Raw genomic sequence first — 23,025 nt, 5'->3', positions numbered from 1 at the left:
GATTCACCAGCCCCTGAGAGCACAGACCATTAGTCTGGCCTGTAGTCCCTCATTCTGAAACTGTGCCTTGCTCCTCTCAGCATCAGCATCAGCATCAATCCTCCACACATTCTCACCCACTTTAACAACACCACCGTGGCTCCAACATTGTGCAGGCCTGAGCTGCTCAACCTCTGCTCACTCACCACCCTCCTCATTCCTCGGATCGACGTTGTGAACTTGTCTAAAGAAGGTCCCCGACCCGAAACCTCACCTATCCACGTTCTCCACAGATGCTGCTGCCTGACCCGCTGAGTTACTCCAGCACTCTGTGAAACGTCATCTATCCATGTTCTCCACAGATGCTGCCTGGCCCGCTGAGTTACTCCAGCACTTTGTGTCTTTCTTTTTTAAAGCAGCATCTGCAGTTCCTTGTTATTATGACTTGGTGAACATTCTCTGTCAGCATATCGTTGGTTAAATACGGAGACAAAGCTGTCCGCAGTATTCCATGTAAAGATGCACCCACATTGCTCTCATCTTCCCACTGAAGTCCACAGCCCATCAATCTGCCCAATTATTTGCTGTGTCTGGTTGAACGCCCAACTAGCGGCACCCCCAAGATCACCTGTGCTTGCACTCTGTTTAAATAAGTCTGTATCTGGAACCAGCTGCCACAAGAAGCTGCCAGAAGATGTGGGTGCAACTACAACTTTCAAAAGACATTTGAACAGATTAAAATAAAACAAAGTGTCGGAGTATCTCAGCAGGTCAGACAGCATCTTTAGAGGACTTAGATAGGTGATGTTTTGGGTCGGGACAGATATATGGATGGGTTAGGTTTCAAGATGTAGGCCAAACGCAGGCAAATGGAACTAGTCCAGTATGTCACCTTGGTCGGCATGGACAAGATGGGCCGAAGGGCCTGTTTCCATGCTGTACAGAACCAAGTTTAATTGACTTTCTCATTCTTTGTTCCAGAGTGGAGAACGTACCAACTTACACTTCATCTACCAAAGTCTTGCTGCTCATGACATCACATCCTCCTCACAGTTTGCCAACCCATTTATTGTTATATCATCGGTCTGCGGGTGCAACGGGCTCAGCCCCTCCGTCATAAACAGTCGAGGCCCCTGCCCTGAGATTCTCGGGAACCCAGCGCCTGTGAGTGTGGTGGAACCAACATTAGACCATGTCTGTAGATGGGACCAACACTAGACCACGTCTGTAGATGGGACCAACACTAGACCACGTTGTAGATGGGACCAACACTAGACCACGTCTGTCCTCCTCACAGTTTGCCAACCCATTTATTGTTATATCATCAGTCTGCGGGTGCAACGGGCTCAGCCCCTCCGTCATAAACAGTTGAGGCCCCTGCCCTGAGATTCTCGGGAACCCAGCGCCTGTGAGTGTGGTGGAACCAACATTAGACCATGTCTGTAGATGGGACCAACACTAGACCACGTCTGTAGATGGGACCAACACTAGACCACGTCTGTAGATGGGACCAACACTAGACCACGTCTGTAGATGGGACCAACATTAGACCATGTCTATCGATGGTTCTGTGTGTGGGACCAACACTAGACCACGTCTGTAGATGGGACCAACACTAGACCATGTCTGTAGATGGGACCAACACTAGACCACGTCTGTAGATGGGAACAACACTAGACCATATCTGTAGATGGGACCAACACTAGACCACGTCTATGTAGTTGGGACCAACACTAGACCACGTCTGTAGATGGGACTAGATAGGTATTCAAGGCAGAGGCAGCACGGTGGCGCAGCGGGTAGAACTGCTGCCTCACAGCGCCAGAGACCCAGGTTTGATCCAGACTACGGGTGCTGCCTGTACGGAGTTTGTACGTTCTCCCCGTTGCCTGCGTGGGATTTCTCCGGGTGCTCCGGATTCCTCCAACACTCCAAAGACGCACAGGTTTGTAGGTTAATTGGCTTCGGTAAAACTGTAGCTAGTGTGTAGGGTAGTGCTAGTGTATGAGGATAGCTGGTCGGCGTGAAGGGCCTGTTTCCGTGCTGTATCTCTAATACGAGCAGTTTGCAGGGCAGTGGGACTGGACAGAGTACCGATGGCTGATCCATAACGAGTCTATCAGTCCACACTCACAAAGCCACACATTGGCAAGCGCTACAGATAAGTGAAGCAGCCAGAGTAATACGAGCCACACTCACATGCAGATGTATGACCTCACACTAAGTAGGGGAACAGCCTTGCTATGTTGAGCCCAGCGCTCAACTGCCATATCTGATTTCTTTCCCAATGTGAAACTTTTAAACAAACCAGACACAAGTGCTTCAGACAATGAATTCTTGCCAAAAATGAACAACTTAAAAAAAACCCAGAAGAATTTAACCAGGTTCATTCCTTTTAAATTGTTCAGCATGTTGAAATGATGTCTTATTGTCCACAGCGAGAGCGGGGGGAGGAGGGGGTTTAGGAAGCAATGAGGCCTTGTGGCTGTTGCTCACACGGCTGATGGGAGGGAGAGGACGTACGTGTACAGCAAGGCTGGGTCAGTGGGGGCAGAGAGGGGGCAGTGGGTGAGCAGCGACTTCGTGACTCGACTCGCAGCTGAGACTTCAACGGGCAAGGCATGACGGAGAGAAGGCTATGGTTCCAACACCAGCACATAGATTGGTTGGGATGGCCAAAGGTCAGCATGAGTTTGGTGGGCTGAAGGGTCTGTTTCCGTGCTGTCTACACAAGTCTAGAACATAGATCAGTACAGTACAAGAATAGACAGTCTGAAGAAGGGTCTCGACCCGAAACCGCACCCATTCCTGCTCTCCAGAGATGCTTGGCTGCCCCGCTGAGTTACTCCAGCTCTTTGTGTCTATCTACAAGAATAGTCACTTTGGCCCACAAGATGCGAAGACCAAACTCCGATCTGCCTGCACTGATCCATATCCCTGCTTTTTCATGTGGATATCCAAATGTTTCTTAAATGCCACTATCATATCTGCCTCCACCACCATCCACAGCAGTGTGTTCAAGGCAGCCACCACCCTCTGTAGAAAAATATTACTGTGCACATCTCCTTTAAAGTTTGCTTCTCTCACCTTGGGGTACTGATTGTGGATGATCAGCCATGATCACACATCGAAGGGCCGAATGGCCTACTCCTGCACCTATTGTCTATTGTCTAAATCAATGCCCTCTAGTTTCCTTCCTGGGATAAAGGTTCTGACTGTCTACTCGATCTGTGCCTCTCATCAGTTTATACACTTCTGTGTGCTCAAGGCTCACCCTCCCTCTTCCAGAGAAAAAATATTACTGTCTGCAAAGTGTTTCCACTCCAGTTTTCCACTTTGCTATTTCTGTCTTGAAGCTGTTCAACACACAATGACAGGATGACCACAACATCGAAAGCCGAATGGCCTACTCCTGCACAGGTTGTGGTTTAAATTGTCTAAATCAGTGCCCTCAGGCAGTTTCTCTGGAGAGGGATAAAGGTTCTGACTGTTTCAGAACTACTCGATCTCTGCCTCTCATCAGTTTATACACTTCTGTCAGCTCTACCCTCAGCCTCTGGTGTTCCAGAGAAAACAACCACGGAGTCTGCAAAGTGTTTCCACACCAGTTTTCCAGCCCACTATTTCAATGTCTTGAAGCTGTTCAACACACAATGTACTGGAGACCACAACTCTGAAAGCTTGAGTAGGAAGGAACTGCAGGTGCTGGTTTAAATCGAAGATAGACACAAGATGCTGGAGTAACTCAGCGGGTCAGGCAGCATCTCTGGAGAGAAGGAATGGGTGACGTTTCAGAACTGAAGGAGGGTCTCGACCATTCTTTCTCCTGCTGAGTTACTCCAGCATTTTGTCTTATCTTCTGAATGCTTGAGTTAGACTTGAAATTAGTTTGTTGATTATGGTGGTTAAAGTCTGCATGTGAGGTTTTGGTGTAAGGAGGTGCAGGAATGTGCGTTTCATTAATGCATGAACATTAATAGTAGCAAGGGGGAATGGCTCAATACTGCACTGTTCTAGACTGGAATTGCAACAAAAGCTTTTCACTGACCTCGGTCTACACCTCACGCTGCCTCTAAACAAGGCCAGGTAAGTCTGTCAAGGACCAGTGGATCCCAGAAGTTAATGGTCAAAGACCTTCTTCTATAGAGAGATTGTTAAAAATCAGTTACAGGAGTTGGAGTTTCTAACATATTCATCAAGTGACATGATATCATTGTGGTGAATTGAGGACAAGAGTGGAGGCATCATGTTACAGCTGGACAAGATGTTGGTCAAAATGTATCTGGAGTGCAGTGCCCGCTTCTGTTTGCTTCCCAGTGGCAGGGACGGCATCAAGCTGGAGAGGGTGCAGAAGAGATTCACGAGGAAGTTACCTGGACTGCACGGCTTGAGTTATATGGAGAGGTTGGAAAGACAATAGACAATTGCCAATAGGTGCAGGGGTAGGCCATTTGGCCCTTCGAGCCAGCACCGTCATTCAATGTGATCATGGCTGATCATCCCCAATCAGTACCACGTTCCTGCCTTCTCCCCATCTTTATCCCATGGACACCATGTATGACTTTATGGAGATTTAGATATGTACATAGCTAGGAAAGGTTCAGAGAGATATGGGCCAAATGCAGGCAAACAGGACCAGTTCAAGTAGGGAATGGTCAGCCAGGGATTGTGGGCCAAAGGGCCTGTTTCCACACTGTACAACTCTCACTTTGGTTCTGAGCACAAGGGCCAGGAAATCTGTGGCTTATGGAATAAATCCATGGTTTGTGTGGGGTCTGATAAGCCCAGGGACCCTCCTGAAACATCCAGGGGGCCAGTAGAATATTGACTCTTTGTTTTAGAGATCAGCTCTAGCTCGAAGATAGACACAAAATGCTGGAGTAACTCTGCGGGACAGGCAGCATCTCTGGAGAGAAGGAATGGATGACGTTTTGTGCCATGACCCTTGCTCAGACTCAAACTCTCCTGATATGTAATCGGTCATGTGGGGACAAGGAGAAGGAATGGATGACGTTTTGTGCCATGACCCTTTCTCAGACTCAAACTCTCCTGATATGTAACCGGTCATGTGGGGACAAGGTACTGGCCGGGCTAGTCATCCCTTCCCCAATCAGCGACATCAGATGCTCCCTGCAATATTCAAACAGCTTCACACACTGAGATTTGCAGGGTTAAGAAAAATACACACACACACTAAGTACCAATGAAAGAGTGTCTGACACTCCCCAAAGAGCCGCCCACTCATTGTTTACCACTTGTGTGGTCGAGAGATGATTCACACAGCTTAGGGAGCGAGTCGAGTCCGGTGGGAACATTTCATTCCCATTGTCAGTTCTCCTTCCATGAGGGAAGAGATCAACAACTATTAACCCTGGAGCAGCATCACTACTAGACTCTGGCAAACTGCCGGGAACAAGGCTGCGCTTCACCAGCAGCCGCCTGAACTGGACCTCCACGTGGGTAACAGGCCATGCTAATCCTTGGAGCCACACCAGCCCGTAGATTCACGTTTAGGTTTATTCATCAAGGGAACTGAGGCATAATCAACAGCTTTGGTGATCTGGTTTGGCTCAGCCACCAAGCACGACACCTGGAGGCTGCAGCGAATCGTCCGATCTGCAGAGAAGATTATTGGCTGCAACCTTCCCTCCATTGATGAACTGTACACTGCAAGGGCCAGGAAGTGAGCGGGCAAGATCATCTCTGACCCCTCTCACCCTGGCCACAAACGCTTTGAATCACTTGGTTTTAATCACTTCCCTCTGGAAGGCGACTCCGGCTTGTCAAAGCTGCCACAGCCAGACATAGAAACAGTTTTTATCCACGAGTAGTTGCTCTATTCAACAGACAAAAATCTGTAGCCTCCATTTGATCTGGTATTTTGTTGGTTCGCATGCTTGATCAATGGTGTTTTATCATGAATGTTTTATTATTATTAATGTTTTGTGTTTTCTGAGTCGTTCGTAACTGTCACTGTATGTCATGTTGTTACTTGTGGGCGGAACACCAAGGCAAATTCCTTGTACGTGAATACTTGGCTAATAAACCTACTTACTTACTTACTTACTTTGTTCTATCGGTATCCAAACAGGTGAATCGGACAGTACCCTAGCTTATGGAAGAACCGTTCAGAAACCTGATAACAGAGGGGAAGAAGTTATTCCTGAGTCTGGTGGTGCACATTCAGGTTTCTGCTGGACGGGAGCGGGGAGAAGGGGAAGGAGGTGAAGATGCTCAAGCAGAAGGTAGACAAAAGTGCTGGAGAAACAGCGGGTGCAGCAGCATCTATGGAGCGAAGGAAGGAAGCCTATTTCCTTCGCTCCATAGATGCTGCTGCACCCACTGAGTTTCTCCAGCATTTTTGTCTACCTTCGATTTTCCAGCATCTGCAGTTCCTTCTTAAACAAGATGCTCAAGCAGTTTCTTTACAGAGCATCATAGAGTTGTACAGAACAGAAGCAGGACATCGCCCAACTCATCCAAGCCCACCAAGCTGCTTGACCAAGCTAGTCCCACTTGCCACATGTCCTTAGCCTTCCAAGGCTGCCCTTCACATGCAGGTCCTGTCCTTCCCTCTCCTATCAACGTCTCCTGTTCCTGCCGTATCGCCCCGAGGATCTCAATCCTCAGCACCCTGTGCCCCAAGGAAGAGAGTTCTAGCCTGCCCAATTCCTCCCTATAGCTCAGGCACTTGAGTTCTGGCAACATCCTCGTAAAAAGTCTCTGCAACTTAGTTTTCAGTTTTAATTATAGAGCCCAGAAACAGGCCCTTTGGCCCATGGAGTCCACGCTGACCATTCATCACCCGTTTACACCAGTTCGATGTCATCCCACTTTTCGATCCTCTCCCTATACACCAGCAGCAAATCAGGGGTGGAAGATTGCAACCTTAATGTGGTCCGCCCTGTTTCGACTAATAGAACACGTTGTCCTACAACTTTAGGCTGTGCACGCCACACGAATTAAGAAGAAGCAGCAAATCACAGAGGGTCAATCAACCTGCAAACCTGCATGTCTTTGGGGTGTGGGAGGAAACCGGAGCAGCCGGAGGAAACCCACGCGGTCACAGGGAGAACGTGCAAACTCCACACAGACAGCATCCAAGGTCAGCATGGAAACCGGGTCTCTGATGCTCTGAGGCAGCGTTTCTACCCGCTGCGCCATCTTTCCTGCAGCAGATGGATTGGTGAAAGGTGGTGTGGAAAGTTGCTTTTGTTGAAACCCACTGGACTGTCGCAAGTTATTTTTCTAACACCTCTCATACAGCTTGGTTTCAACCCCAGTAAACAGCATGGAAGACACAGCACACAACACCTTTCCCCATTGTTCAATCATTGCTGGATAGCGGCCTGCTACCCGCGGACGGCAGCGGCAACCAGAGCTGGCAGAGCCTCACCACTCTGCCCTAAACCATCAGCACACACACGGGCGGCAAGTAGAGCGGGTAGAGCTGCTGCCTCACAGTGCCAGAGACCCGGGTTCCATTCTGACCATGGGTGCTGTCTGTACGGAGTTTGTACGTTCTCCCTGTGACTGCGTGGGTTTTCTCCGGCTGCTCCGATTTCCTCCCACATCCCAAAGATGTGATGGTTTGTAGGTTAATTGGCTTCTGTAAATTGTGAATTGTCCCTAGTGTGTAGGATTGTGCTCGTGTATGGAGCGATCGCTGGTCGGCGCGGACTCACTAGGCTGTATCGCTAAAGTCTAAAGTAAAGTGTAAAGTATTACCGCTATCACCGAGAGTTGCAGGAGGGGAGGCGTCTGGCTGAGGGAGGGGTTGAGGAATTCACATCGTTCACTGTCCTGCCAGCAACTCAGTGGAAGCAAGAGGCAGGAGCGGGCTGCCAGGTGCACAGACAGTGAGCAGGGGAGGTGGGGGATTGATGGCTGCAGTGAAACCTTCATCTCCAGTAGCTCTCCCGTGGCTGAGAGAGGAGAATCTCCCCCCACACACATGCCGATCCAGGGCGCGGGTGAGCAAAGGGACATCGCACTCTCATCATGTATCCCTACACTGTAAATGGCTCAATTCTAATCATGTGTACGGGGGGGGTGGGGGGGGGGGGGGGGGGGGGGGGGGGGGGGAGAAGAAAGGAGAAAGGAAGAGAAGGAGCCAGAGGGCCGAGGGAGAGCTGAGAAGGGGAGGAGACAGCAAGGGCTACCGGAAATTGGAGAATTCAATGTTTATGCCGCTAGGGTGCTGATTGCCCAAGTGGAATATGAGGTGCTGCTCCTCCAATTTCCGGTGGTACTCACTCTGGCCACGGTGGAGGCCCAGGACAGAAAGGTCGGATTTGGAATGGGAGGGGTTGAAGTTCTGAGCCACAGGTTGGAAACCGGGTCTCTGATGCTCTGAGGCAGCGTTGGTTAATGCGGACTGTGTGGAGGTGTTGGGCGAAGCGATCGCCATGCCTACGCTTGGTCTCACCAATGTAGATCAGCTGACATCTAAAGCAGTGGATGCAATAGATGAGGTTGGAGGAGATGCAGGTGAACAAAAGCCTAACACTGTACCTCGGTACACGTGACAATGAACTAAACATCCTCGGACCCATGTGGTGGGAAGGGCTCTCCGAAACGTCAGACAATGACTGGCACTTCTCTACCTTCTTTCGTCCCTCTCTCTGGCTTTACATTCCACTCCTCCTCTCCTTTCCTTCTCTGACATCTGATTTGGGGAATCATGAACCAGAGAAGCAAGAACTAGGTTTAAGATGCGAGGGGAAAGATTTAATGGGAACCTGAGGGGCAGGGCATTCAGAGGGTGCTGAGTGTATGGATCGAGCTGCCAGAGGAGGTAGTTGAGGCAGAGACTATAACAACATTTGCACAGGTACATGGTTAAGACAGGTTTAGACAAATAAGGGCTAAATGAAGGCAGGTGGGACTAGTGTGGATGCTGCATGATGGTCGGCATGGGCAAGGTGCTCCGTGACACCCTTTGTCTCCTTTTCACCTCTAGTTTTATCACTATCGCCACTCATCTGCCAACCACCCTGCTCACCTGTATCCACCTATCACTTTTAATGGATAGCAGGTTGGCTGGATGGCAGAAGACAAAGGGTGGCAATAAAGGGGGCTTTTACTGGTTGGCTGCCAGTGACTAGCGGAGTTCCGCAGGGGTCGGTGCTGGGGCCGCTACTCTTCACGTTATATATAAATGATTTGGACGAGGGGATTGAAGACTTTGTGGCCAAGTTTGCGGCTGACACGAAAATAGGTGGAGTGGCAGGAAGTGTAGAGAAAGCAAGGACTCTGCAGAAGGACTTGGACAGGTTGGGAGAGTGGACAGAGAAGTGGCAGATGGAATATAGTGTAGCAAAGTGTGGAGTCATGCATTTTTGTAGCAGGAATAAAGGCGTAGACTATTTTCTAAATGGGGAGAGAATCCAGAAATCGGAGGTGCAAAGGGACTTGGGAGTGCTGGTGCAGGATTCCCAAAAAGTTAATCTGCAAGTCGAATCGGAAGTGAAGAAAGCAAACTCAATGCTAGCAGTATACAACAACAGGGATGTAATGCTGAGGCTCTATAAGGTGCTGGTCAGGCTGCATCTGGAATATTGTGAGCAATTTTGAGCACCATATCTGAGGAAGGATGTGGCGGCTCTGGAGAGGGTCCAGAGGAGGTTTACAAGAATGATCCCAGGAATGAGTGGGTTAACATATGATGCGCGTTTGACGGCACTGGGCCTGTACTTGCTAGAGTTTAGAAGAATGAGGGGGGGACCTCATTGAAACGTAATAAGTAGTTAAAGGCCTGGATAGAGTGGATTTGGAGAGGATGTTTCCACTAGTGGGAGAGTCGAGGACTAGAGGTCAGAGCCATAGGATTAAAGGACGTTCCTATAGGAAGATGAGGAGGCTTTTTTTTAGTCAGTGGGTGGTGAATCTGTGAAATTATTTGCCACATAATGCTCTGGAGGCCAAGTCAGGTATATTTAAGGCAGATATAGATAGATAGATTCTTGATTAGTACGGGTGTCAGAGGTTATGGGGTGAAGGCAGCAGAATGGGGTTCGGAGCGAGAGATAGATCAGCCATGATTGAATGGCGGAGAAGACTTCATGGGCTGAATGGCCTAATTCTGCTCCTATCACTTATGAACTTTGACAGAGAGCAGTGCAGACACTTGTGATTGAAGCAAACATCCAGCAGTAGCATGGTTTTGTATCATTATGCAGACGGATTCACAGCCAGAGTCTGACAAACTAGCCGGAACAAACCGTACACCATGAAGATGTGGACCAAGCAAAGTATTCATAGAAACATAGAAACATAGAAAATAGGTGGAGTAGGCCATTCGGCCCTTCGAGCCTGCACCACCATTCAATATCATCATGGCTGATTATCCAACTCAGTATCCTGTACCTGCCTTCTCTCCATACCCCCTGATCCCTTTAGCCACAAGGGCCACATCTAACTCCCTCTTAAATATAGCCAATGAACTGGCCTCAACTACCTTCTGTGGCAGAGAATTCCAGAGATTCACCACTCTTTGTGTGAAAAATGTTTTCCTCATCTCGGCCCTAAAAGATTTACCCCTTATCCTTAAACTGTGACCCCTTGTTCTGCACTTCCCAAACATCGGGAACAATCTTCCTGCATCTAGCCTGTCCAACCCCTTAAGAATTTTGTAAGTTTCTATATGATTCCTCCTCAATCTTCTAAATTCTAGCGAGTACAAACCGAGTCTATCCAGTCTTTCTTCATATGAAAGTCCTGACATCCCAGGAATCAGTCTGGTGAACCTTTTCCGTACTCCCTCTATGGCAAGAATGTCTTTCCTCAGATTAGGAGACCAAAACTGTATGCAATACTCCAGGTGTGGTCTCACCAAGACCCCGTACAATTGCAGTAGAACCTCCCTGCTCCTATACTCAAATCCTTTTGCTATGAATGCTAACATACCATTCACCTTCTTCACTTCCTGCTGCACCTGCATGCCTACTTTTAATGACTGGTGTACCATGACACCCAGGTCTCGTTGCATCTCCCCCTTTCCTAATCAGCCACCATTCAGATAATAGTCTACTTTCCTGTTTTTGCCACCAAAGTGGATAACCTCACATTTATCCACATTATACTGCATCTGCCATGCTTTTGCCCACTCACCCAGCCTATCCAAGTCACCTTGCAGCCTCCTAGCATCCTCCACACAGCTAACACTGCCCCCCAGCTTTGTGTCATCCGCAAACTTGGAGATGTTGCATTCAATTCCCTCTTGCAAATCATTAATATATATCGTAAATAGCTGGGGTCCCAGCACTGAGCCTTGCGGTACCCCACTAGTCACTGCCTGCCATTGTGAAAAGGACCCGTTTACTCCTACTCTTTGCTTCCTGTCTGCCAGCCAGTTCTCTATCCACATCAATACTGAACCCCCAATACCGTGTGCTTTAGGTTTGTACACTAATCTCTTATGTGGGACCTTGTCAAAAGCCTTCTGAAAGTCCAGATATAGCACATCCACTGGTTCTCCCATATCCACTCTACTAGTTACATCCTCGAAAATTTTTATAAGATTTGTCAAATTTACCTTTCATAAATCCATGCTGACTTTGTCCAATGATTTCACCACTTTCCAAATGTGCTGCTATCCCATCTTTAATAACTGATTCTAGCAGTTTCCCCACTACCGACGTTAGACTAACTGGTCTGTAATTCCCCGTTTTAAAAAGTGGGGTTACATTAGCTACCCTCCAATCCTCAGGAACTACTCCAGAATCTAAAGAGTTTTGAAAAATTATCACAAATGCATTCACTATTTCTGGGGCTACTTCCTTAAGTACTCTGGGATGCAGCCTATCTGGCCCTGGGGATTTATTGGCCATTAATCCATTCAATTTACCTAACACCACTTCCCGGCTAACCTGGATTTCACTCAGTTCCTCCATCTCATTTGACCCCGATCCCCTGCTATTTCCGGCAGATTATTTATGTCTTCCTTAGTGAAGACAGAACCAAAGTAGTTATTCAATTGGTCTGCCATGTCCTTGTTCCCCATGACCAATTCACCTGTTTCTGACTGCAAGGGACCTACATTTGTTTTAATTAATCTTTTTCTCTTCACATATCTATAAAAGCTTTTGCAGTCAGTTTTTATGTTCCCTGCCAGTTTTCTTTCATAATCTATTTTCCCTTTCCTAATTAAGCCCTTTGTCCTCCTCTGCTGGACTCTGAATTTCTCCCAGTCCTCTGGTAGGCTGCTTTTTCTGGCTATTCCCACTGGCCTCCACACTCAGTTAGTATTATCCCCCAGTCCCACTGCCACCCACCTCCCTACCGCCACACAGAGGCTGGTGGGTGTGTGGAACAAGATGCCAGAGGAGGTAGTTGAGGCTGATACTATCCCTTTGTTTAAGAAACAGTTAGACAGGTACATAGATAGGTCACACAAAAATGCTGGAGAAACTCAGCGGGTGCAGCAGCATCTATGGAGCGAAGGAAATAAGCAACGTTTCGGGCCAAAACCCTTCTTCAGACTGAAGAAGGGTTTCGGCCTGAAACGTTGCCTATTCTCCAGCTCCCCATGTCACTACACTCCCTGTGTCACCGCTGTGTTCAGTCACCTGCTAACAATTTGCAGCAGCTGACAGAGTGTTTGCTGAGTTGCAGTGGCCGCCCTGCCCCACCCCAACCCGTCACATCCCGTCCAACCCAGTGACCCCTGACCCCACCCAGTGACCCCTGACCCCATCCAGTGACCCCTGACCCCACCCAGTGACCCCTGACCCCACCCAGTGACTTGTGACCCCACCTAGCTGCCCGGCACAACGACACAAACATTGCAGACCCTCTGGGTGTAGAACAACAAGTATATTTGGGAGAAGTGGGGAGATAATTCAAGCTTACCAGGAGGCTGGAGCGGCAGCTCTGTCCACACTTGCAGCGGCAGCTCTGCCCACACTCGCAGCAGCAGGGGGCGGCAGGCCAGAGTGGACGGTCCGTGCTGGCACCAGGCCACCCACTGGCCACTGCGTAGCTGGAGACACAAACGCATTCCCTCTGTTCAGGGCTCCTCTCCCCAGCCCCATGTGCAATAACTAAGAGAGAACAGAAGGGAGGATCAGTGGGCAGAGTGGCCACAGCATCACCCAGTACACAGACACATGCACGTGCAGACACACGCAAAAACAGGCACACGCACATGCAGTCACTTACATGTAGTCATGCACAAACAGACACACATGCAGTCACACACACACACAACATAGGCACGTGCACACGCAAACAGACACACGCATATACTGTCATGCACACACACACGCATGCAGTCACACACACACACACACACACACACACCCACCAACATAGGCATGTGCAGATACGCAAACACAGACGCACGCACAGTCACGCATGCAGTCACACACACCAACACAGGCGTGTGCAGACACGCAAACACACATGCACATGTCACACACAAATGCAGTCACGCATACATAGTTACGCAGACACGCACAAAGTCACACATGCACAATCACACAAACATGTGCAAATGTACACACACAGTCCCACAGACGCACGTGCACACACACACATTTTGTCACATCAAAACACATCATACAATTAATCAAGTATTCATGATGAATATTTCCAGGAGGGAAAATGGTGATATTAAATTGGAGAAATGTGAGCAGATGCACGAGACTTGCTCACCATTGCCCAGGAACATTTGGCACAGCATCTGTGGTGCTTCCCATTAGTCTGCATCAAACTGCGCCTGCCATTTCTCAGCCCAATTCAGATCAATATCTCTCTGCAGCTTGTTCATCCTCCACACTCTGTCAATGCTTCCCCCCACATCCACGTACATACAAACAGCACTGTGGGGCAAACACCACCTCTCCAATCACCAATCTGCCTCCTTTTGCCAAGACAATTTAGTTTAGTTTAGTTTAGAGATACAGCGCGGAAACAGGCCCATCGGCCCACCGAATCGCGCCAACCAGCAATCTCCGCACATTAACACTATCCTACAAACACTAGGGACAATTTATATTTGTGTACGCGTGTTGAAGGACTGCGCAGACCAGCTGGCTGGAGTCCTTACAAGGATTTTTAACCAGTCTCTGGCCCAGTCCACTGTCCCACCCTGTCTGAAGTCCTCCACCATAGTCCCCTTGCCCAAAAAACCCAACATCTCCAGCCTCAACGACTACTGGCCAGTCGCACTCACACCAGTGGTGATGAAGTGTTTTGAAAAACTGTTCCGGGGTCACATCACATCACTTCTGCCCCGAAGCTTTGACCCCCACCAGTTTGCGTACAGAGCGAATAGATCCAGAGGACGCTGTAGCCACAGCTCTCCATGCTGCACTGTCTCACCTGGAGCAGCGGGGGAGCTACGTGCGGATGCTCTTTGTGGACTACAGCTCTGCTTTTAATACTATCCTTCCCCACAAACTGGTGGACAAACTGGGGGACTTGGGACTTCCACACTCCACCTGTACGTGGATAAATAGCTTCCTGTCGGGTCGAAGCCAGAGAGTCAGAGTGGGCCATCACACATCCACGGCCCTCAGCCTCAGTACCGGCTCTCCACAGGGCTGCATACTGAGCCCCCTGCTCTACACCATCTACACGCATGACTGCACCCCCGCCCACCACAGCAACACCATTGTCAAATTTGCGGATGACACTACAGTGGTGGGACTCATCTCCGCGGGGGACGAGTACGCCTACCGGGATGAGGTGGAGCAGCTGACATTATGGTGCGAAGAAAATAACCTGCTCCTCAACACCTCAAAGACGAAGGAGGTAATAATAGACTTCAGGAAAAACAAAACGGACATGGTACCACTGACCATCAGAGGGGACTGTGTAGAGAGGGTGGCGGATTTCCGCTTCCTGGGAATCCACATTGAGGAGGACCTGACGTGGAGCGTGAACACCACTGCGCTGCTGAAAAAGGTCCAGCAGAGACTGCACTTCCTGAGGGTGCTCAGGAAGAACAACATCACTCAGAGGCTGCTGCTGTCCTTTTATCGGTGCTCCATTGAGAGCATACTAACATACTGTGTATGCGTGTGGTACACCAGCTGCACAGCGGCTCAGAGGAAAGCGCTCCAGAGGGCCATTGACAACGCCCAGAGGATTGTCGGCTGCCCTCTCCTTACCTTGGAGGACCTACACAGTTCCCGCTGCACCAAAAAAACCCAGAATATAATAAAGGACATCTCCCACCCCGGACACTCCCTGTTTGAACTGTTGCCGTCAGGCAGACGGTACAGATCCACAAGGACAAGGACAAATAGACTAAAAAACAGTTTTTACCCCACTGCTATAAAAGCACTAAATGTGGCCGCCAAGGAACGCAGGGGCGATACAGACTAAGGGACTGTGGTAACGGTGAAATCGACAGAAGGATGGAGGGTTGGGTGTGTATGCGTGCTTTGTCTGTGATTTTCATTTATTTGCTTATCTTTATTATTTTACCGTGGATGTTTCGTTAGCTTTAGAAATGTTTGAATGCTGCACTGACTGGCTGACATTTTAGATTTCGTTGTACATGGCCCATGTTACAATGACAATAAAGAAACTATTCTATTCTATTCTATATTTATAGCAAGCCAATTCACCAGTAAACCTGTACGTTTTTGGAGGAAATTGAAGATCTCAGAGAAAATCCACGCAGGTCATGGGGAGAACGTGCAAACTCCGTACAGACAGCACCCGTAGTTGGGATGGAACCCAGGTCTCCAGCGCTGTAAGGCAGCAACTCTACCGCTGCGCTACTCTAGATCATATTTACAATTTACCCTGGATCCCATGCGCCATAACCTTTGGTGCACGGCGCCTACACGGACCCTTGTCAGAGGCCTCACTAAACTCCACGTACTTCACATCCACCGCACGGCCTTCATGGACATAATTTGTTGCCTCTTCATACCAAGCAATCAGACTGGTCAGACAGGAGTAGAGACAAGGAAATGCAGATGCTGATTTACAAAACAGGGCACAGAGTGCTGGAGTAACTCAGCGGGTCAGGCAGCACCTGTGGAGAACATGGATAGGTGACGTTTCACAGAGTGCTGGAGTAACTCAGCGAGTCAGGCAGCATCTGTGGAGAACATGGATGGGTGGTGTTTTGTGTCAGAACCCTTCTTGAGACTGGAAGGGGACGTCACTGTACCAGGTACATGTAACCATAATGTACCTGTGAACTATTGACGGCAGGTTGCAGATTTTGAGGAATTTGAAATAGTGGATTAGTGGGATTTATCAACAGGGGAACCGGTTGGATTATCAACGTTTATTATCAAAAATAGTCGTATCTAGATGGATCCATTTACTAAAATATTGAGGTTAGGATTTGAAGGGAGCTTTTGCCCGAGGCATTCTGGAGCCCTGATACTTGACGGGTTCTCATTTCCACAGCCTCTACTAGTACGCTGGCTCGAAGGGCTGAATGGACTACTCCTGCACCTATTGTCAATTGTAACTGTCATACGTTGTGAAAAAACAGAGATTTTACAAGAAACAGCTTGGTACAAGAGAATAAATCCGCATTCTCATCAAAAGTTTAGTTTAGTTTAGCGATGCAGGGCAAAAACAAGCCCCTCGGCCCACCGAGTCCGTGCTGACCAGCGATCCCCGCACACTAGCTCTATCCTATACACTTAGACCAAGCCACGTAACCGACCAACTTATACATCTTTGCAGTGTGGGAGGAAACCAGAACTTCGTGGAGAAAACCCACGCAGGTCAGGGGGGGAACATACAAACTCCGTACAGACAGCACCCGTAGTCATGAGATCAAAGTGATAGGGGCAGATTTAGGCCATTCGATCCAAGTCTACTCCACTATTCAATCATGGCTTATCTATCTCTACCTCCTAGCCCCATTCTCCTGCCTTCTCCCCATAACTCCTGATACCCGTAATAATCAAGAATCTATCTATCTCTGTCTTAAAAATATCCACTGACTTGGCCTCCAGTCTTCTGTGGCAAATAATTCCACAGGTTCACCACCCTCCGACTAAAGAAATGTCTCCTCATCTCCTTCCTAAAAGAATGGCCTTTAATTCTGAGGCTGTGAGCTCTAGTCCTAGACTCTCCCACTAGTGGAAACATCCTCTCCACATTCACTCTATCCAAGCCTTTCACTATTCGGTAAATTTCAATGTCCCCTTTCATTCTTCTAAACTCCAGCGAGTACAGGCCCAGTGCCGACAAACGTCATCATTGGTTAACCCACTCATTCCCCCATTGATGAACTGTACACTGCAAGGGCCAGGAAGCGAGTGGGTAAGATCATCTCTATCCCCTCTCAACCTGGCCACAAACTCTTTGAATCACTTCCCTCTAGAAGGCGACAACGGACTGTCAAAGCTGCCACAGCCAGACATAAAAACAGCTTTTTTCCCCATGAGTAGTAGCTCTACTCAAAAACCAATAATCTGTAGCCTCCTTTTGCTCTAGTATTTTATTTCATTCACATGTTTAAACTGTAATGATTTATACTTAATGTTTTAATGTTTTATGTTTTATTCTTAATAGTTTACTGTATGTCATGTTGTCATTTGCCGGCAGAGCACCAAGGCAAATTCCTTGTATGTGAACATACTTGGCCAATAAACTCATCATTCATTCATTCCTGGGATCATTCTTGCAAACCTCCTCTGGACCCTCTCAAGAGCCAGCACATCCTTCCTCAGATACCATGGCCCAAAATTCTTCCAAATGCGGCCTGACCAGCACCTTATAGAGCCTCAGCATTACATCGCTGTTTTTGTATTCTCGCCCTCGTGAAATAAATGCTAGCATTGAGTTTGCTTTCTTTACTACCGATTCGACTCCCAGATTAACTTTTTGGGAATCCTGCACCAGCACTCCCAAGTCCCTTTGCACCTCCGATTTCTGGATTCTCTCCCCATTTAGAAAATAGTCTACGCCTTTATTCCTGCTACCAAAACGCATGACTCCACACTTTGCTACACTATATTCCATCTGCCACTTCTCTGCCCACTCTCCCAACCTGTCCAAGTCCTTCTGCAGTCCCAATAAAGCCCTCTTTATTGCCACTCTTTACCTTCTGCCATCCAGCCAACCTGCGATCCATGCTAGTATCTGCCCTTTGATACCGTGGGCTCTCATCTTCCTTAGCAGCCTCACGTGTGGCACCTTATCAAAGGCTTTCTGAAAATCGAAGTAAACAACATCTACTGACTCTCCTTTGTCTGTCCTGCTATTTACTTCTTCAAAGAATTCCAGCAGATTTGTCAAGTAAGACCTCCCCTTCACAAAGCCGTGCTGACTTCCGCCTATTTTATCGTGAACTTTTTGTTGCTCAGTAACCTCATCCTTTATAATGGACTCTGAAATCTTACCAACCACTGAAGTCAGACTAACTGGCCTATAGTTCCCACTATTCTGCTTTGCTCCCTTCATGTGCAGTGGGGTAATATTGGCAATTTTACAATCGTCTGGAACCACTCCTGTCTCTAGCGATTCCTGAACTATCACTGTCAATGCCTCCACAATCTCTACCGCCACCTCTTTCAGAACCCTACGGTGCAGTCCATCCGGCCCAGGTGACTTATCCACCTTCAGCCCTTTCAGCTTCCCAAGCAACTACTCCCTAGTAATAGCCACTCCATTAACTGCCACCCCCTGACTCACTTGGATTTCAGGTTGCTTGGAACTTTTATCTACAGACTACACTGTCTGAAAGGCCTCGTCTCACTAACAACAATGCTGCCTGTTTGTCTGCTGTCCCTCAGTTACGGCAAGATTAAAACATGCTGGATATTTCATCCAGCACAATGAAAGCACCATCACAATAGCTGGGAACTAAATATAATTCAAGACCACCAACAGGGAGTGGATCAGCCAGGACACATTCCACTTCACTATTACCAGGCAACCAGCCATCACACGTGATGAGCTGACACAAAGCAGGGTCTGATCACACACAGGCAAGAGAGGCCTACACAGGTGGCAGCAAGGTGAGGGGACGTGGAGGGGGAGAGACAGAGGGAGGGAGGGATAGAGGGAGAGAGGGAAAGACAGGGGGAGAGACAAGAGGCTGAGAGGGAGACACAGAGGGAGAGAGACGCAGAGGGAGAGAGACGCAAGAGAGGGAGAGGAAGAGAGAGAGAGAGAGAGAGAGGGACAGAGGGAGAGACAAAGAGAGACAGAGGGAGAGACAGAGGGAGAGAGACAGAGACAGAGACAGAGGGAGAGAGAGCGAGAGAGACAGAGACAGAGAGAGAGAGACAGAGACAGAGAGAGTTCCTGGCAGAGGGTGAGTGTGGATGAGTGAGGCAGCTGGGGGTGTAGCAGGACAGGACAGAGGAAGGGACGGACCTGTAATTGAGGGGACATGGAATGTGAAAGCGCAGGAACAGGCTGTTTGGCTCACAATATCCGTGTCATGCAGGATGCCAAATTAAAGTAATCTCCTTAGCCTGTACGTGATCTACATCCCTCCATTCCCTGCACATCCACGTGCCTATCTTTAGACGTTAGAGATACAGCACGGAAACAGGTTTTTTGGCCTACTGAGTCCGTGCTGCCTAGCGATCTCCCCGTACACTACTAACACTATCCTACACACTAGGGACAATTTTACACCATACCAAAGCCAATTAACCTACAAACCTGTATGTCTTTGGAGTGTGGGAGGAAACTGGAGCACCCGGAGAAAACCCACGTGGTCACGGGGAGAACGTGCAAATTCCGTGCACACATAGCACCCGTAGCAACTAAAAACCTCTCAAACACCAGTATAGTACTGGCCTCCACCACCACGTCCAGCGGCACATATTGGGCACCCGCACATGTCCTTTAAACCTTGCATTTGACTGCTGCAACTCGGGTTCGAGGGGACTGTCGGGTCGGAGTGCCTCGTCCGGCCCCGCTTCACCCGTCCCGACGTAGTGCAGCCCATGGAGTGCAGCAGCAGCAGCGCCTCGCCCGTGGCCCCGTCAGTCGGTCGGCAGCCCGGCCAGCTGTCCAACCTTTGGACCTTCCCTGACCGCCGACACCACCACCACCACCCCTCCTTCTCATGGGCCGAACATCGATTCACGAGTTGGACAGGGCGCCGGACTTTGCGAGCGACGTCGCGTGGCCCGGGCCGAAACTCCACAACTGGCCTGCCGGCTGGGCTTTGTGTGCAGTTCAGCACCCGGGCCAACTCATCATTCACCCAGCCACAGCCAAGTCGGTCAACGAATTGCCCTCGGGAATTTATCCCTTATTTTGGAGTGAGAATTATTCAGGGAATTTATCCCTTATTTTGGTGACCCTATGGATCAGTACAATGAAAATCCCTGCTTGCAGCAGCATCACAGGCAACACACAGAGGCACCGGGTACATAAATGACACATCAACTACACAAGGCAGGCAAAGGGTTTGACACACAGGGTGCTGGGTGTATGGAACAAGCTGCCTGAGGACGTGGTTGAGGCAGCAACATTTAAAAGACTGTTGGACATGTTCATGGATAGGAAAGGTTTAGAGGTACACGGGCCAAACATGGACAGGTGAGACTAGTGTAGATGGGACTTGTGGGTTGGCATGGGCAAGTTGGGCCGAAGGGCCTGATTCCCTGCTATACGACTATGACAGGGCAAAACAAGAAAGGACAGTGAGTGAAAACAAACAAGAGAGCCACAAAATGACGGGGAAACGAGACATTCAGTTTAAACAAGGACACAGCTCCAGATTATTTATGATGAAGGCAGAGGAGGCGGTGAAGCTGTGAGAATGTGCCTTTTACCAGGAGTACTCTGCCCCTTCCCCTGTCTTCATGGCCTCAGCTGAATCACAATCACCCAGGGTGGCACAGTTGTTGCAGCGCCAGAGACCCGGATTCCATCCTGACTACGGCTGCTGTCTGTATTTAGTTGGTACGTTCTCCCCGTGACCCGGGTGGGTTTTCTCCAGGATCTGCGGTTACCTCCCACACTCCAAAGACGTACAGCTATGTAGGTAAATCGACTTGGTATAATAAGTGTCAATTGTCCCAGTGTGTGATGGTCTATGTGGACTCCGTGGGCCGAAGGGCCTGTTTCTGCGCTGTGTCTCTAAAACTAAAAGAACCCACCTCACACAACATAGAACAGTACAGCACTGGAACAGGCCCTTCAGCCCACAATGTCTGTGCTGGCCCATCAGGCAGGCACACCACACGGTCTCTTTACTACTCCACTTGTGAGGCCAGTTTCAGGGAGTCAGAGACATGGATGGCGAGATCCCTCTGTACATCAGTGTAGTTGCTGCCTCTCACATCCGAGACTCTCCACTGAGCCACGGGTGCCTTTTGGGAGATTAAGCTGCAGATACAGCCTTCAAAAGTGAAGTCAAACTAAACATAAATTAAAAAAGTATCATACTTCTCCACTCTTGCTGCTGAAAGGCAAGTGGAATCTCTATTTCCATGCGAAGTAGACTGTAACCTGATCTATATATTTTTGTTAGGCTGGAGGCATTCATCTGATTTCTGTGTGGTCTATTTCCATCCCTCACTTGATCCGCTGGCGGGGATCCTTCAGCAGCAGCTGAGAATAACAAGGTGGGTCTGGGGCTGGGAGGAGGCCCGCCTTCATGCCTCCGCTCATTCACTGCATTCTTGCGCACAAGCATTGTCGGGATGCAGCGCGGCGTGGCCAAGCCCAGATGCAGCGCATCAGTCACGGACCACACATGCAGCCAAAGTGGACAAAAATGCTGGAGAAACTCAGCGGGTGAGGCAGCATCTACGGGGACGAAGGGATAGGTGACGTTTTGGGTCGAGACGTTTCTTTGGAAGAAGAAGGGCCTCGACCCGAAACGTCGCCAATTCGAGACCCTTCTTCCGATGAACGAAGAAGTCAGTCTTCAGAGTCTGAAGAAGAAGGGTCTCGACCCGAAACGTCACCTATTCCTTCGCTCCATAGATGCTGCCTCATCCGCTGAGTTTCTCCAGCATTTTTTATCTGCCTTCGATTTTTCCAGCATCTACAGTTCTTTCTCAAACAACGGGTAGATGCACAGTCTCTTGCCCAGAGTAGGGGAATCGAGGACCAGAGGACATAGGTTTAAGGTGAAGGGGAAAAGATTTAAATGGAATCTGAGGGGTAACATTTCCACAAAGGGTGGTGGGTGTATGGAACAAGCTGCCAGAGGAGGGATTATCCCAACGTCTAAGAAACAGTTCGACAGGTACAACGATAGGACAGGTTTGGAGGGATCTGGATCAAGCGCAGGCAAGTGGGAATAGTGTAGCTGGGACATGTAGGCTGGTGTGGGCAAGTTGGGCCGAAGGGCCATTTTCCACACTCTATGACACTGCACCCGTGCACGAGTTAGACAGTGGACAATAGGTGCAGGAATAGGCCATTCGGCCCTTCGAGCCAGCACCGCCATTCAATGTGATCATTGCTGATCATCCCCAATCAGTACCCCGTTCCTGCCTTCTCCCCATATCCTCTGACTCCGCTTTTGTCAAACACCTCTGCAGAGTCAAGGAGGTATACAGCACAGCTTGTGCTAACCAAGCTCTATGCCTTGGAGCGCAGGAGGATGAGGGGATATATCCTCGTTTGCCTCTGAATCATTCCTAGCCAATATCTGTTGATAGTCAAAGTAAAAAATACATCCACTTCTGCAGCTTCCTCTGGCAGCTTATTCCAGATACACTTCCCTCCAACTGAACACATTACCTCTGCACAGGTCCTTCTGAAATCCCTCCCCTCTCCCCTTAAAGCTATTCCCTGTGGTTTTGGATTCCTTCACCCTAGGAAAAAGACTGAGCATTCACTTTATCCACACCCCTCATGATGCAGTACACCTCAATAAGGTCACCCCTCAGCTTCCTGTGCTCCAAAGAAACAAGCTCCTCCAGTCTGTCCACCCTCTCCCTGTAACTCAAGCCTACAAGTCCCGGTAACATCCTGGTGGAGGAACGAACTGCAGATAGACAATAGGCAATAGGTGCAGTAGGCCCATTCGGCCCTTCCAGCCAGCACTGCCATTCAATGTGATCATGGCTGATCATCCCCAATCAGTACCCCGTTCCTGCCTTCTCCCCATATCCCCTGACTCCGCTATCTTTAAGG

General features: G+C 49.0%; 1 protein-coding gene across 1 annotated transcript in view; it reads right to left on the bottom strand.

Moving 5' to 3' along the window:
* ttll5 (tubulin tyrosine ligase-like family, member 5) overlaps window positions 1–23,025 on the bottom strand; it is a 156,790-nt gene that overhangs the window by 37,633 nt on the left and 96,132 nt on the right. Inside the window, 1 exon segment of the mRNA XM_055640286.1 lies at window positions 12,832–13,022. Coding sequence (XP_055496261.1) covers window positions 12,832–13,022 — 191 coding nt within the window.

Source organism: Leucoraja erinacea, chromosome 9 (genome assembly GCF_028641065.1).
Source record: "Leucoraja erinacea ecotype New England chromosome 9, Leri_hhj_1, whole genome shotgun sequence".
In the NCBI taxonomy this organism is placed as follows: Eukaryota; Metazoa; Chordata; class Chondrichthyes; order Rajiformes; family Rajidae; genus Leucoraja; species Leucoraja erinaceus.
The sequence above is the reverse complement of the archived record's forward strand: the minus strand, read 5'-3'. Positions and strand labels throughout refer to the sequence as shown.